This window comes from Natator depressus, chromosome 6 (genome assembly GCF_965152275.1).
Source record: "Natator depressus isolate rNatDep1 chromosome 6, rNatDep2.hap1, whole genome shotgun sequence".
NCBI lineage: Eukaryota > Metazoa > Chordata > Testudines > Cheloniidae > Natator > Natator depressus.
The window spans coordinates 35,024,542-35,041,134 of NC_134239.1; the positions used below are offsets into that span (position 1 = coordinate 35,024,542).

The 16,593-nt window shown below is 39.6% G+C and overlaps 1 protein-coding gene across 4 annotated transcripts in view; it reads right to left on the bottom strand.

Annotated features, from left to right (window-relative positions):
* SBF2 (SET binding factor 2) overlaps positions 1-16,593 on the bottom strand; it is a 563,151-nt gene that overhangs the window by 181,490 nt on the left and 365,068 nt on the right. For all 4 annotated transcript variants that reach the window (XM_074955034.1, XM_074955032.1, XM_074955033.1 and 1 more), the window contains exons 14-16: positions 13,611-13,815; positions 11,519-11,628; positions 9,373-9,522 (exon numbers count right to left, since the gene is read on the bottom strand). In XM_074955034.1, the coding sequence (XP_074811135.1) occupies positions 9,373-9,522; positions 11,519-11,628; positions 13,611-13,815 (465 nt within the window). The remainder of the gene's footprint in view (positions 1-9,372; positions 9,523-11,518; positions 11,629-13,610; positions 13,816-16,593) is intronic.

Consider the following 16,593-nt stretch of genomic DNA (forward strand, 5'->3'; position numbering starts at 1 on the left):
AGGCTAATGTAGTGCCAATCTTTAAAAAAGGGAAGAAGGAGGATCCTGGGAACTAGGCCGGTCAGCCTCACCTCAGTCCCTGGAAAAATCATGGAGCATGTCCTCAAGGAATCAATTCTGAAGCACTTAGACGAGAGGAAAGTGATCAGGAACAGTCAGCATGGATTCACCAAGGGCAAGTCATGCCTGACTAATCTAATTGCCTTCTATGATGAGATAACTGGTTCTGTGGATGAAGGGAAAGCAGTGGGCGTGTTATTCCTCGACTTTAGCAAAGCTTTTGACATGGTCTCCCACAGTATTCTTGTCAGCAAGTTAAAGAAGTATGGGCTGGATGGATGCACTACAAGGTGGGTAGAAAGTTGGCTAGATTGTCGGGCTCAACGGGTAGTGATCAATGGCTCCATGTCTAGTCGGCAGCCAGTATCTAGCGGAGTGCCCCAAAGGTTGGTCCTGGGGCCGGTTTTGTTCAATATCTTCATAAATGATCTGGAGGATGGTGTGGATTGCACCCTCAGCAAGTTTGCGGATGACACTAAACTGGGAGGAGTGGTAGATAGGCTGGAGGGTAGGGATAGGATACAGAGGGACCTAGACAAACTGGAGGATTGGGCCAAAAGAAATCTGATGAGGTTCAACGAGGACAAGTGCAGAGTCCTGCACTTAGGACGGAAGAATCCAATGCACCGCTACAGACTAGGAACCGAATGGCTCGGCACCAGTTCTGCGGAAAAGGACCTAGGGATGACAGTGGACGAGAAGCTGGATATGAGTCAACAGTGTGCCCTTGTTGCCAAGAAGGCCAATGGCATTTTGGGGTGTATAAGTAGGGGCATTGCCAGCAGATCGAGGGACGTGATCGTTCCCCTCTATTCGACATTGGTGAGGCCTCATCTGGAGTAGTGTGTCCAGTTTTGGGCCCCACACTACAAGAAGCATGTGGATAAATTGGAGAGAGTCCAGCGAAGAGCAACAAAAATGATTAGGGGTCTGGAACACATGACTTATGAGGAGAGGCTGAGGGAACTGGGATTGTTTAGTCTACGGAAGAGAAGAATGAGGGGGGATTTCAGAGCTGCTTTTAACTACCTGAAAGGTGGATCCAAAGAGGATGGATCTAGACTATTCTCAGTGATAGCAGATGACAGGACAAGGAGTAATGGTCTCAAGTTGCAGTGGGGGAGATTTAGGTTGGATATTCGGAAAAACTTTTTCACTAGGAGGGTGGTGAAACACTGGAATGCGTTACCTGGGGAGGTGGTGGAATCCCCTTCCTTGGAAGGTCAGGCTTGACAAAGCCCTGGCTGGGATGATTTAGCTGGAATTGGTCCTGCTCTGGGCAGGGGGTTGGACTAGATGGCCTCCAGAGGTCCCTTCCAACTCTGTTATTCTATGATACTTGAATTGCAGGATGACTGTAAAAAAAATGCACCTGCGTGGTGGACAAGCTTTACCCTTCCCTTCACAAATATTATGGAGCGGCTATAAGCATAGGAATATTGTCATCGGCCAGGTCCAGCTTCCCACAGAGGCAGCGCCAGTGGGCTTTTAAATGGCCAAAAGCACTTGCTCAGCCTGTTGTTGAATCACTCCTTGCTGCTGTCAAGTTGCCCATATATGGCTTCATAAGCCACAGCATTAAGGGGTAGGCAGGGTCTCCCAGGATCACAATGGACATTTTGACTTCCCCGACAATGATCTTCTGATCCAGGAAGGAAGTCCCTGATTGCAGCTTGCTGAACAGGCCAGTGCACCTTTCCAGACCAGCCTGCATTAATGTCTGTGAAATGCTCATGGTGATCCACAAGCACCAGCAGAATCATTGATAAATACCCCTTGCGATTAATGTACTTGGTGGCTAGGTGGTCTGGTGCCAGAATTGGAATATGCATGCCATCAATCGCCCCTCCGCAATTAGGGAAGCCCACTTGTGCAAAGCCATCTACAGTGTCACGCACGTTGCCCAGAGTCACGGTCTTTCAGAGCAGGATGAAATTAATGGCCCTGCAGACTTCTGTCAACACGAGTCCAACAGTAGACTTTCCCACTCTGAACTGGTTAGTGACTGATTGGTAGCAGTCTGGAGTAGCCAGCTTCCACTGTGCAATCACCACGCGCTTCTCCAACGGCAGAGCAGCTGTCATTCTCGTGTCCTTGAACCGCAGGGCTGGGGTGAGCTCATCACACAGTCCCATGAATGTGGCTTTCCTCATCCAAAAGCTCTGCAACCACAGCTCATCATCCCAGACCACCACTCAGTGCTTGTTTCCCGAGCCCAAAAGCAGCGTTCCACTGTGGTCAGCACCTCCGTGAATGACACAAGCGATCTCGTGTCATAGCTACTAAGCATGGTGAGATCAATGTCGTACTCCTCTTGTCTTTGTAGTTTAAGGAATAACTCCACTGCCACTCGTGACGTGTTGGTCAGAGCGAGCAGCATACTCAGGATCCATTCCTGAAGCCCGAAGAGGCAGGGCGCGGAGTACACAAACCGTTGAAAGATGGTGTCAAATGCGGATGGAAGCACAGGGGTTGCTGGGATGGGAAGCAATGCATCAGGGGACATTGGGACAGTACCCAGGAGGCCCCATGACCCCCTCCGCCATCCCACAACTCTTAGTGGCAGAAGAGGAAGAGATGTTCTGTGACTCACAGAGTGCACAGCTCTGAATACCGCTGCAAGTGCCACAAATGTGAACATGCTATTGCACAGGCAGCTGACAGTGTGAACACACAACACGGTTTCCCTTCAGCGCTCTCTGAGTGGCGCTGTAACTCCCGGCACTGTAACTCTTACAGTGTAGACATGCCCTTAGTAACAATACTGTAAAGCAAACTCAACATACTACCAATCTACTATCAGAACAGATGAACAGTTAATCAGAAATAGCTAAGCAAGAAATAAAAAGACATGGAATGAGGAGACCCATTTATGTTACAACATAAGCAGATGTGAACTTACCAGTCCAATTTGTAAAGAAAACAAATTGCAAAGAAATTATGAAAGAATTCAACAAAGTCTAATTGTCTAGAGAGTAAAATAAATAACAAAGAAAAATGCATAAACTAACCATAACTTTCAAAACCTAAAATTTAACAAACAGAAGAATGTGAAGTGCCTTGTTCTGAAATAAACTCCATAAGACAGCCAAGAACTAGTAATGGGAATTAAATCAATTTGTGCTGTAAAATATAACAAAAGGCCCACTCCTACCATCTTTTGTATGCAAAACTTCCACTGACTTCAGTGAGAATGTGTGAAATGACTGCAAGCCTTTTACAACTTTACAGTGCTTCACAAACATTAACAAAGTAAACCTCACAACTCACCTAGTACTAGGTAAGTATATAGTTTCCCCATATTACTTATCACTTATTACTTACTTGGTGAAAACACTCAGAGAGATAAGTGACCGTTCCTCAGGGATTCAGAGTGTGTAAACTGAAAAGCCAGGTTTAAAATTGAGACATTCCTGCCTCTCAAACCTCTGCTTAGTCCATTAGACCATACTGCTTTGTTAAGAGTGCCTTATTAATGAAGTTGGAGTTGCAGTCTTTTGATGACACTTCATTTTAAAAATATTTTTAAACAGTCTCTTATTGTAGGTATATATAGAGCAGGGGTGGGCAAACTATGGGCCCGCGGGCTGGATCCAAAGCCCTGACGGGCCATCCTCAGAGCTTTTTAAGGCCCGGCTTGAAAAAGCCCTGGATGGGATGATTTAGTTGGTGTTGGTCCTGCTTTGAGCAGGGGTTGGACTAGATGACCCCCTGAGGTTTCTTCCAACCCTGATATTCTATGATTCTATGGAGTTATGAGATTTTGCTATATGGTTGTTATTGAAATGTTGAGAGCTTGGGAAACACTCACTGGTAGCTCTCCAGTGACAATAAAGATGGTGTGGGTGTGTTAAGCGACCATCATGAGCCATTGACAATCAGGGGAATTGTAAACAAGAGATTTACAATTCTGTAAGAGACAGCTGAGCACCACACAATGGGGATTGCTCAGTGCTGTGACTCAGCATGGCTCACCAGGACATACCTGGGCCATTATCTTTCCTGGGACATGAATTGAAAGTATAAAATAAGGGAGAGTGGCATCATGAGTCCACCTCTCTCCTCCTCCACCTACACTGAAGGCAAGAAGAACGCTGGAAAAACAACGATTTTGCACTGAAAAGACTGGTCCCAGGCTGAAAAGGAAATTCAGCCTTTGTATTAAGAACTGTAACCTGCCTGCAATATCCAGCGGGGTGAGAAAAGCTGTTTGATTCAAATCTTGCTTAGTCTGAAAGTTTAGGATTTAAAATGCATGTTTACTTTTTATTTTCTTAGGTAACTATCTCTGATCTTTATTCCTATCACTAATAAACACTTAAAATCTATCTTTCTGTAGTTAATAAACTTGTTTTACTGTTTTATCTTTACCAGTGAGTTTGTCTAACTTGCTTGGGGAATCTACTCAAATTACAAAGGCTGGTAGGCATGTTGACGAAGTGACAAACTAATTAATGAGCTTGCATTGTTCAAGAGATGATCTTGAGCAATGATGTTTCCCTGTGTATGATTCATGAGTGGCTTAGAGAGCATTCATGTAACTAAGCTGGGTGTGTCCCTGCATGATGTTGACTGAATGACCACAGCATCTTGAGAGGTTTGCTGCTTGTCACTAGCAAAGCATCTTGGAGGAGTGTTAAGGGGGCACAGTGATCCCACAGTTCAATGTTGTACCACGGGGAATCCCATCATAGATGCAACTATAAATGCTTTGATGTGAAATCACTTTATACATTTGGATTTTATAGCTCCTTTGTATAAAGGGGTGTAACATGTCCTCTTAAAAAGTTATCCTTTCCACCCATTAGCTGATAAAGGAAATCTGCTAAACATCACAATATATATTAAGAAGAAAAAAAATGTTCCAAAATCCAAGATGGGTGGACAAAGGGACATACACTTAAATTATGAATCACTATTATTTATTGTTTGTGTTAGCATAGCACTTACAAGTCCTAGTCATGGACCAGGATGCCAGTTTCCTAAGTGTTGTACAAACACAGAGCAAAAAGATTGTCCCTGCCCCAAAGATGTCTTCAGCTTGAAAAAAAAAACAGTGATGTTTTTCCACATGTGGAGCAACAAATGTTATCAATTATATCTCTAACTAACTGTATGACGTCTGGAAAAGAATCAGAAAATCTTGCAAATTGGCCAAGCTTGCTACTAAGAAATGGATGTGCTCACTTCAGTGATAAAGTGTGGTTACTTACAATACAGTAAGTGTGGTTCTTCAAATGGTGGATCCTAGTCTACTTCTTGTTTTGAGGATTTGAGGAGAGGGCATTTACCACAACACTGTTCCTCTAGTCTCTTCTGACTATTAAGCCCTTCTCCAAGGACTCAAAAAGGCCATGCGTCTTAATCCTCCCCTTGCTGATAGAATATCATAGCTCCAAACTAAGACAGCCTACAAATACTGTCAAACTTTTGTCACCATGTTATTTTTGGATAAGAAAATTTCATGAAACCTTTACAGTATTTTAGAAATTAGTTCAGAAAACTTCAGCAAAAATTTTACATTCAAAGGCTGCACCTAAATGCCTAGTATTTAACATCTACAGACTACATAGGATGAGCGCAAAAAATAAATAAATTGGTATTGGGTGACTCCAATCAGAAAAGGTTTAAGAATGCTATTAAAATCTGCAAGGTAGCTTCAAATGCTATTGCTCCAGAAGACCAAACAAATAAAAAAAAAGTCTTGGCATAAAACAGTGTGTGCATAAAATAATTTCACTATTTACACAGTATGCCTTTTTAAAAAACCTGCTAATTTAGTAGGTGCCCCTTGGAGCACGAACAATTTGTTTTGGTCAGTTCTGGACAGTTTTACTAGTTTTGTTTTTATTTCTATAACAGCCATAAATAACTGGAGCAGGAATATTTCTGAAGGGCCAAACTCACGTCCCCAGCGCAAAAGCTGGGTAAATGAATGTTACAAGGGGGATATACAGGGAGATGTGGGAGGAAAAGGAATCCTTCATAACCCAGAGATAGGGCATGAATCAGTTTTGTAGCCAGTTTGTGGCTGCTGCTGAAGATTCTGAGTCGTAGTGGAGGTCAGAGCACACTATGTGCCTTCTACAGAGATCACTGACCCAGATCATTTGCATGGTTTGTCAGTCCACTGGCTACACCTTTGCCCTTTCCTCAGCCAGGAACTTGAGATATGGATTCTCCTACGCAACATTCTATATCCTGTCCCCCTCATGAAGCAGAACTGTGGTGCATTTGCCTGAGAACATATCTGCATGAGGCTAGGACAGAGGTGGGCAAACTATGGCCCAGGGGCTGCATCCAGCCCTCCAGATGTTTTAATGAGGCCCTCATGCTCCCACCGGGGAGCGTGGTAGGGGGCTTGTCCCACTCCACGTAGCTCCTGGAAGCAGCGGCATGTTCCCCATCCAGCTCCTACTAGTGGGGGCAGCCAGGGGGCTCCACATGCTGCCCCTGCCCCAAGCGCCGCCCCTGCAGCTCCCATTGGCCAGGAAATTCAGCCAATAGGAGCTGCAGGGGCTGCACTTGCGGACGGGTCAGCACGCAGAGCTGCCTGGCCACGCCTCTGCGTAAGAGCCGGGGACATGCCGCTGCTTCTGGGAGCTGCTTGAGGTAAGCATCGCCCAGAGTCTGCACCCTGACCCCCTCCTATACCCCAACCCCCTGCCCCAGCCCTGAGCCCCCTCCCGCCCTCCAAACCTCTCGGACCCAGCATGGAGCACCCTCCTGCACCCCCAACCCCTCATCCCCAGCCCCACCCCAGAGCCCACACCTCCAGCTGAATCCCTCATCCCCTCCCACACCCCAACCCCCAATTTCGTGAGCATTCATGGACTGCCATACTATTTCCATACCCAGATGTGGCCGTTGGACCAAAAAGTTTGTCCACCCCGGGCTAGGATGTTTAAAAAACCCTTATTTAATAAACAATGGGTGTTCTTACCGCTCTTATGGTAGTTTTAATAAAGTCAGCATTACAGAAAAACAATTCAACAAGTAACTATTTATACAAGATCTTACGTAAAACATGAATAAGCACAGTCCTATACACCTACCTGTCATTTGAACAGACATCACCTCATAACTGCTTAAACAACCTCAATCTCTTCACATTTGGAAAAAGTCATATTTCTCAAACGCAGCTATTTTCATGTAATTACTTCCATATTCCAATAGAATGGAACTATTTAGAAAGGTTTATGAGCTGATCTCACTTTTGAGTGACAGACAAATGCACAGGAGGAGGGCTATGTGTTTTGCCAACCACTTTTCATTGCGTTGGATAAAAACTGCTTGATAAAGGAAATAAACAACCTCAATGTGGTAATTATACTCTATCTTATGCATACTGGAAAAAAACCTTGCCATCTTAAGTACAGGAAACAGAACAGCTCAAGGTTAGGGAAAGCAATAATAATTATTTAATTAATTATTGATAAAATCACTGTTATCTAGATTTGGTTCATTTTGAACAATACTGCTTTCCTAAAATAACATTATAGATATTTGGACACATGGCCATGGAACTTTCAGTGCTTTAAAAATGTTCAGACTGTTAACTTAGACCCTGAAAAGCACACAGTTCTAAGAAGAAATATAAATATTAATAAATCCCATGTTGACCATAAATAAAAAATTCAAAGCTAGGCTTTCACCTTTGGGTCTATTTGGAACATTCAATATCAGCATGAGTCTGAGATGTGGTGAGTTCTTACTATGAAAAATACAGTGCATCATATAGTCATACACAGATCATATTCAAAAAATCAAAATACACATCTATGGCTATTTAAATTTATTATAAATTGAAGGTAAAAGCCGTACTATTTTTAGTGTAACAAATTATATACAACATTACAGAATGGTATCATACCCTAAATTATGGGGCTGTCTCCTTTGTTTTCTTTTAATCTGCTCGACAATACAGATGCTATAATGATCTTTCTCGATTTCTTCTCATTATGTACAATATACACCATATATACACTATAAAAAGTTAATATTAAAACACGGAGAAACATTTTTAAAACAACTAGCCAGATGAATTAAAATTAGCAAATTTGCTTGCCCCTTTGTTTTAAGAATGGAAACCCGTAAAGAGCTGATATTCAAAGATCTTTCTTTTACATTTTGCAATGTAATTCTTAGAACTTTAATGATTTAAAGGAAAAAAGGTTAGAGATACAAATTTCCCACAGCAAACATTATCACACTCTAAAAATGTAAAATATTTTAAACATATTCAGATGTTAGGCTGAAACCCTACCGACTTTTAGATCAGACCTACAATTTCTGACAAGTACGTGCCAGTGCATAGGCAGACTAAATAGTTCAAATGAAGGCCAAAATGATCTACATATTTTATTTTATTTTATTTTACTTTAGTTTGGCTGGAATAGGCTGGTCAGACTTTGGCTACGGAATACTTTAAAAAAATATCATTAGAATTATCTCAAAAGCAAGGTATAAATAGCTGTAGGGAGCACCTCCAACACTAAAATCTCACCTCCAACACTAAAGTCCCACCACTGACAAGCATGAATACCAGTCTCCCAATTGCTTTTTACTAGTTAACTGAAACCAAATTAAAGCTGTCATCTTTATAATGGAGTCAAAATTTTCTCTCTCGCCAATAAGTAAATTTTTGCTATGTAACACACAATATCATTAATTAGATAAAATAAACTGTTGTTGTTAAAGTTGTCTTTGGCAAGTGAGACAAGTGAATCCATTTCTGTATTGATGGTCTACAGTGAAAGGGAACTCTCTAACTGATACTGAACCGATCAACTGGCACCACTCACTTGATAACGGATGGTCTATGCTTTTGTCCATATTGATGGCACTTCTCAGAACCACTGAATTTCACCATGCAAAATGTCAGTAAAGAATACTCAAGCTTAGGTTCTCAACAGAAATAGCATCAAATAGACAGATCCTGAGCTTCAAATCAATTGAAACACTTTTAAAAGGCAATTTCTTTAAGGATGGCAATATGCTTAATGGAATAATTAATATTTTTCAAAAGAAAACAAAAAATTGAATGGCATACGACAGTATGAATGGAAAGGAGATTTAACACTATGGACTACTTTCCAAATACTACATAGATGTAGTTGGCCAGAGCACTGTGGATCTTGGCTTGTTATCTTTTCAACTCTACAGGTCTCAGAACTCTATGGACAGGTAACACTTGTTAAATCTACTATCGTGCACTGCCACCTGATCAAACCCTATTTTGTTTCCCCACCAATGCTGTTTTAAAATAACCAGGGAGGGATGGGAAAGGAGGCCAAAAGAAGCATAAAATACCTGTAAGGTACAGTTCATCATCCGCACTACGTAATCAAACTGTTGGTGGTCCAGTATTGCCCGATTTTGCTGAACATGCAGGCTTAGCTCCTGTGTCAGGCACTGTCGAGCTGCCTTTCCTTTTAGTGCCCTCAACGCAGCGGGCAGAGTCTGCAGACAAGAAATCCTAACCTCATTAAAATGATCTGAAATGCCACTGAAATACTGGCTGTCATTAATTCTTTGTCAAGAATAAGAACAGCAAATTAAATGTCCAAATGAATCCAGAGCCAGAACATCAAATTCTCATGATAACTGATTTTATGCTAAACCAGGCATTGACTTTCAAGCTCTGATTGCTCTTTTTATATACACCAATAATAAACTGCAGAAATATTCTGCTAAATCCCAAAGTGGGAAAAAATGAATACAGATAAGTAACAAAACAAATCAGTCAGAAGATTATTGTGCATGAGAGTGAGGGCTCTCTGTCCCTCTGGTAGAGCAGAACATATGATGGGCTAGGCCCTGAGAATCTGTCCTGATATATAGTGAGTTATAAAGTTTTTCAGCATGAGTCTGGGATGGACACATTATTCACAAGCAGTGGAGCCACTAGTATGTTATAAGAAGAAAAGGAGTACTTGTGGCACCTTAGAGACTAACAAATTTATTTGAGCATAAGCTTTCGTGAGCTACACTTCCTCGGATGTAGATCATCCCAAACAAGTCCCAGTAAAATCTTTATACCATGCCATGATGCATTCTAAATAAACTATATATTTTATGGAAAAACTATTTTAAAAATACTTAGAAAAATTATTACGAATGTTATTGGGATTCCTTCATACCCCTCCACTACTAAAGTCAAGTGACTTAGTTATATGAACTCATCTATACAGTTACATGAACTCATCTATCACTAAGATGAACTCATCTTAGTTACATGAACTCATCTGTACATGAACTCATCTCATCTCCAACGAGAGCAAATTTATCGTTAAATTTTAGAAATCTCTACAAATTTCCTAAAATAACTTTTCCAGACATAATATCTACAAATTCACTTCTAATATGTCATTTTACAGCCTTGATGAGTTCTGACATCATTAATCTATGTTCCTATTTCAGGATTGAATACTGTCTGGCATGAACCACTGATCTGTGAAATTTGAAAGGCAACTTCCACCAAATCTAATGAGTGGGTGAGAAATAACATTTCTAGTTCAACTTTTCCCACTCCCTTTAAATGCACCCATTTGAAGTTGCTTAGAGGTTTGGAGTGTTCGAAATAGTCTCAAAACAGGTGGATTTGTGGTCACAATGCAAGTGAGACAAAGACACTTAAGAATTCATTTTATCACATGGATTTCACCACTATATATGTGGTAAAACTGAAAAAAATAGTAGAATTAAAGCTCTAATTTGTTTTCTGGATCAAGGTGACAATCCACTTGGCTTTCTGTCCTGAGCTTTTTGTTGTAAAAAATAAATAAATGATATGCTGTTGAATTTATAGTTGTAAAATTCCATGGATAGAATCCACAAAAGCTGGCCACATCTGAAAGGCAGAAGTAAGAAAACTATCAAGGATAACAATTGTGGCAAGTTACTAGTGGATTTTACTAAAAATGAGTCAGTCAAATAGTTAAGTATGTCTTGTGTTCTACACATTGCACTAAATTCTGTTATCACTTTTAAAACAAACAAGAATTAACTTAACTGAAAAGTTCAACAGAGCACCTGTTGGCAAACAATGAGATTAAATGACTATGCCTATATTTTGTTTACTTGCCTCACAACTGGAACAATTAGGCTGAAACTCTCAATGATCTTTTTTGTAAACCCATATGGAAAATAATATGTGATGAATAATCTCTGGATGGTTAGCCAAAAATTGAACGAGCATACTGAACATTAAAAACAGGTCTTCAGAGGGAGCAATTGCACACTACCATATGGTACTGTATTTAGACCCCTTGGTGGTTATACTGCTTACCACTATCACTCATTTAAATGACTGAACAGATAATGAACATTAAAAAATATGACAAGAAACGTGACAGGGATTGTGAGGAGGTCAGTCAGTCACTTACCATGTGCTAGTTTAACTTGTAGGCAGTAAATGCTTATTTAGGAGAGTTAACTTTTTTATTATTATTATTACCTTTTCAGTCTCCAAAATTTTATTTTCAAATATGAATGAGATGCAGTTTCTAACAACTTCCAGCCTCTGTGCACTGTTGAAAACTGTACTGGTCTTTTCCATTATGGAAACTAACAAAGAAAGAGAAGTACACACAGATGAGAAACAGTTTCTCTGTAAAAGCCACAAATAGTAATTAGACAGTACTTTTAGAAAAATCCTAACATGGCTTCAAGTCTAAATTTTATTTTGCTTAGTTGTTTGTCATTATTAGGCTTATATGAGAAGGAATTTACAAACTGTTAAGTAGCCTTTAAAAACAAGTTATTGCTCAGTCTTGCTTTTCTTCAGTTACCCTTATGCAGAACAGCCTGCAGCTGGCTTGCTGGTGGTTGTGCTCTGAATTTTAAGTGGAGTATTTATTTGCTTGTCTGTTTCATATAGACGACCAGACTCCAACCTGTAAAACTAAATTAATGGTATTAACATACTAACTGAGTTTGGATTTCAAGATCACTATCCTAACGAATATGGCATGAAAAAAGTGAATTCCATGACCCTGTCATTTATTTTCATCTTACTGTACAGGGATGGAAATCACAGAGTTACATGAGTACAACAGTTTAATTATTTCAACTTATATGTCTTTTTAAAAAATTTCTGCCCTTCCTGACTCCTCATCTTAATCTCTCTTCTTTGGTTTGTCCACATACACAGATTCATGCTGGAGGTGCTACCAGGCCAGCTGATAATAAATTTGTGTAGAACCTTTCTTCGGCTCCATTTCACAATGCTAACCATACTTTTTTTTTTTTTTTTACACTCACCAAACTCAGTATGACAGAAACACTTCAAATTTCTGTTTGTAATTTCACTTTCCTAAAGTTATACTCTCTCTGACAACCTCTTTGTTATGCATGATTTGCATCTTTGTTTTGCCTTGCTGCAAAAGCGTACAACCATATCTGTTATGTCTCCTAAGTTTTAAATCCAACAAACTGCAATGGCTAATTAAAACAGGTCTTATTTTTTAGTCTGCTGTAGGTTAAGCAACTGCATAGTTCCATATTTGCCTGGTTTTTAAAAAAACAGAATGATTTATTAAATAAATTGATAGTTCACTATCTATTACTTCTGTTATCATGTACACTGAAACAAGTGTAAAGCAGACACTCAAGTCTTGCATGAAACCTGATGTATCGCACCCTTCTACTAAAACAAAGGGGGTAATTCATCATTTTCACATGAGGATTCTTACACTCAAATATGTGCAAATCAATGAACCCTGACAAATTTCAGATTTTTCTGTTGACAGTCCAATGAACATTGTGTATATTGTGCTAAGAACCACCCTTCTAAATAACCTGATTAAATAATATATGGTTCCTTAAAGTAGAGGAACCTAGAGCTGTTTCAAAGAATTTACAAAACTGGATCCTCCATAACAAAAATCCTCAGAAGAATCAAGCATTTAAAGGATCTTATGACTTGAAAAGCAAGTTTACAACTCAGTTCTCCTATCTAGACTAGGATTTGCTGAATTCTAGAGATTATTTGATAGAAGATCTAGCGTTCTCTTGCTCTCTCTCTTTCCCTCCACCTTCCCCCCATCAAAAATAGAGAGAACGCCACGGATGTGAGAGCAGAATATACCCTCCACATTCTCCCCCCCCCCATACATACACATAAAATGAGCTACTATGTGTGCTGACATAGCCAACATGAGGAAGGGGAATTAATATTAAAAAGGTGTACACTGGAAAATCTATAGTTCAATCAGATAAAGGCAAGTTCCTCATTTCTTTGGTAAACTTTTTATCTGCATTTGTTCTGAGAAAGTTTATAATACCTAGCTCTTATAAAAAAAAGGTATTGAAATGGCACATGGATCTTACATAAATTCTGAAACCGACCCGCTATATAAGTGCTGAATTGGGAACAACAAATTTGATATATTAATGATATGTTCAATTCATTACGATAGGAATTCCCTTCTTGCCTTCCCCCATCTCTCAGTAAAACACCCCATTAAAACATGTTTTAATTAAAGTAAATGTTTCCACTCATGCTAATATGGACTCATAAATATATGGCAGATAACAATGCAACATACCAACAGGCGGACCAGGAGGAACCACACACTTTTTTTCTACCCGAGCAGCAGGTGGTACACTTTGGTTCTTAGCCAGGCCTTCTTGAATTAGTTCCTGAACCCGGCTGTCATTAATTTTGGGGAAAGGAAGGATATGAACTCGTAAATGGGATCCCTCAGTGGGCCGTGGAACTTTCTGGAATGCCATGTGAGGATTTGGATTCTCCTACAACCAAAAACCATAGCGTCTTATATTAAAATGGTTATTTTATATTAACACTTCATATAGAAGCAGCACAATATCTTGGAACACAGACAAATAAAGAGTAATCACTGAGTGGTCAACTCAATAGGTGAAGTTGGCAGGTGCTTCCTGCTACTGAAAAAGGCCTTAGTCTTTGTAACAGCACCAGAACATTTTAGCATTACAATAATCTTTGCACAATCACAAAAAATTCTTCTACATTTTGCAGGCATTGAATGTTTGGCTTGTTGAAAAATCGTAAAGCCCAATTTCATGGACAATTTGTGTGTCCTTTATGCTTAAAGAATAAAAACTCTACATACTCAAAATGACACAGTAATGTTATGTTCCAAATTCTCATCAATCCAATCCCCTTAACTGTAACTTTTCCAACTTCACTTTTATAATTTTAAAGGATTTTATGAACTGTTTAATTCCTAGGTAAGCTCACATGATGTTGAAATAACAGAGAAATGTCACAGTATGCTCCTCAGCCACACAATTTACAAAATGAATTCTATTGGCATTCAAAGCAACTCAGAGGAGAAAGGGAGAAAATGGAAATGATTGCTTATTAAGCCAGATAAACTTAACTTAGTGCATAACTGACACTTAGATGGTAGGTAACCGAAACAGCCAACCATTTCACTACTGGAAGGGTTAGAGGAGTGGTGTGATACACAGTCATTTCACTATGTTGAGTAGCTGAAATACATAAATGTCTCCAGGCACACAGACACCATAATAATGAACACAAAATAAGAATTTAATAGAGTAGCTTCTTAGTCATAGAGTAAGACTGCACAAAACCTTGTTCTATCTGTATTAATTACAAGATACATAATTTTTGGAAGGAATTCAATTAGAATTTCATCCTCGGCATAAGTTTCAGGTTTCCTCTGCCCTCTTGCAGCACAACAGAACAGTGATAGCATATTGAATCTTTCTGCAAATCCAAGGGATTTTCTGTTTGTCCAGTCAAGTCTACATCATTATACCAAGAGCAAATGAAAGTGTTAAGTGATCTTCTGCATGACTAGTTATGTATATGTGGTGTATAATGGATTTCCCTCCTCTGAGCAAGATAAGAACAAGTGTGCTCCTTGCACATTCACTGAAATTTGTAGAGTAGTGTCTGTGGCAGACAATATATAAATTAGAGAGTTAGAAAGGGGAGTGCTTTAGGAACATCAATATGAAGCCTTTGATGAGAGAGTTCCTTTGGTCTATGGTACAAAACTATCTGGTTTCTGACCATTATGTTGCAGAGACTGGATTTTCCTTGCTTCTTTCATGCCCAGGTCTTGCAGAGTTTCTCTATACAGTCAGGAGAAGGAGTATTTCAAGAGCACAATATATAAATATAAAATTTATATAGTGAAAATGCAGTTTTGTGTAACACACTCTACCAGGTTTCCATCAGTGGGCATGTCTCTGGAGCTACTAAACTCTTACCTGCAGAGAAGCTCAATATGGCTCTACAGCTCACTGTATGCATTAGACACAACTTGGAGGATATGGACAAAAAATCAACTAGAAGAAAAGAAGGGCCAAAACCACAATAGCAAAACAGATATGTAACAGGGAGTTGGGACATAGGGTCTTTGAATCAGAGAAATGGAAAAGTTTAGAGGTCATCTTGTATGCAGTATAATTGTAGCCATATGAGTCACAGGATATTAGAGACACAAGGTGAGTGAGGTAATATTTTTATTGGACCATTTTGGACAATCTTGTCTCTCTCACCAACAGAAGTTGGTCCAATAAAAGATATTCTCTCACCCACCTTGTCTCTCTAGAGGTCATCTTGTCTATTCAATGGAAATTAATGTAGTATGGTTCCCTAAAGAATATTTTCCAAGGTTTTTGCTTTTTTCAGCTTTAAATAACCCAAGAGATTAGGACTTTCATTACGTCCTTTCGGAAGGCTATTTCACAGTGTAACAGATATTACCATTAACAAATATTTTGTGATATTCACCCTAATTTTTCCTTTCCTCATATTTTTACATTACTCTTATAGTTACTTATTTAACCATTTTTTGCTTATAAAAGTGCCTGAAGTTTCTGAGCATTGTACAAAGTGTTAAGAAGACATTTGTACTGTTGCAAAACTATGGGATTCCCGTCACTAAAATCAACCTTAATTAAGCAAAAGCATGGAAGAAGAGAGAGAGGCCTTACACCATGCCTTAAAAATGTACAGACCCTAGCTCTGATGGGGGAGAAACCAAATTCTACATACTAAGAATGTCCTGGGGAGAGAGACTATCTCCCTTATGCCTCCAATATAGATATGGCAAAGAACCTTAAAATCCCTCTAGGCTGAAATCAGACTTGGAGTGTGATTTTTACCACTGGAGCTCTCATCTTCATCCCAGATGGTTCATCTTTTGCAGATAATTTGGATATAAAAACCATCTTTGAGGATGACATATAGGGATAGAACTCTGAGGATACTGACAGGCATGGACATCAGTTATAACACATTTACACTTAGAAAACTAGATAGTACCATCAGGTCATTCAATCTTCCTGAGCAGACCAGTAAAATAAGTCTTCTCCCATGATAAGGGCAAAAGTATGTTTTACTGTCAAACAGAAGGAGTTAATTGGACCACATCAGGACGCTTTTCAACCTTCTAAAAACTCAGTTCAAAACCAATATCTAAAGAATATGCCACCTATACGGATAGAGCCCCAATCTGGATGGGAAAGGCGAATATCAGACATATGATCTTGAGTCAACCCAGTACAGCT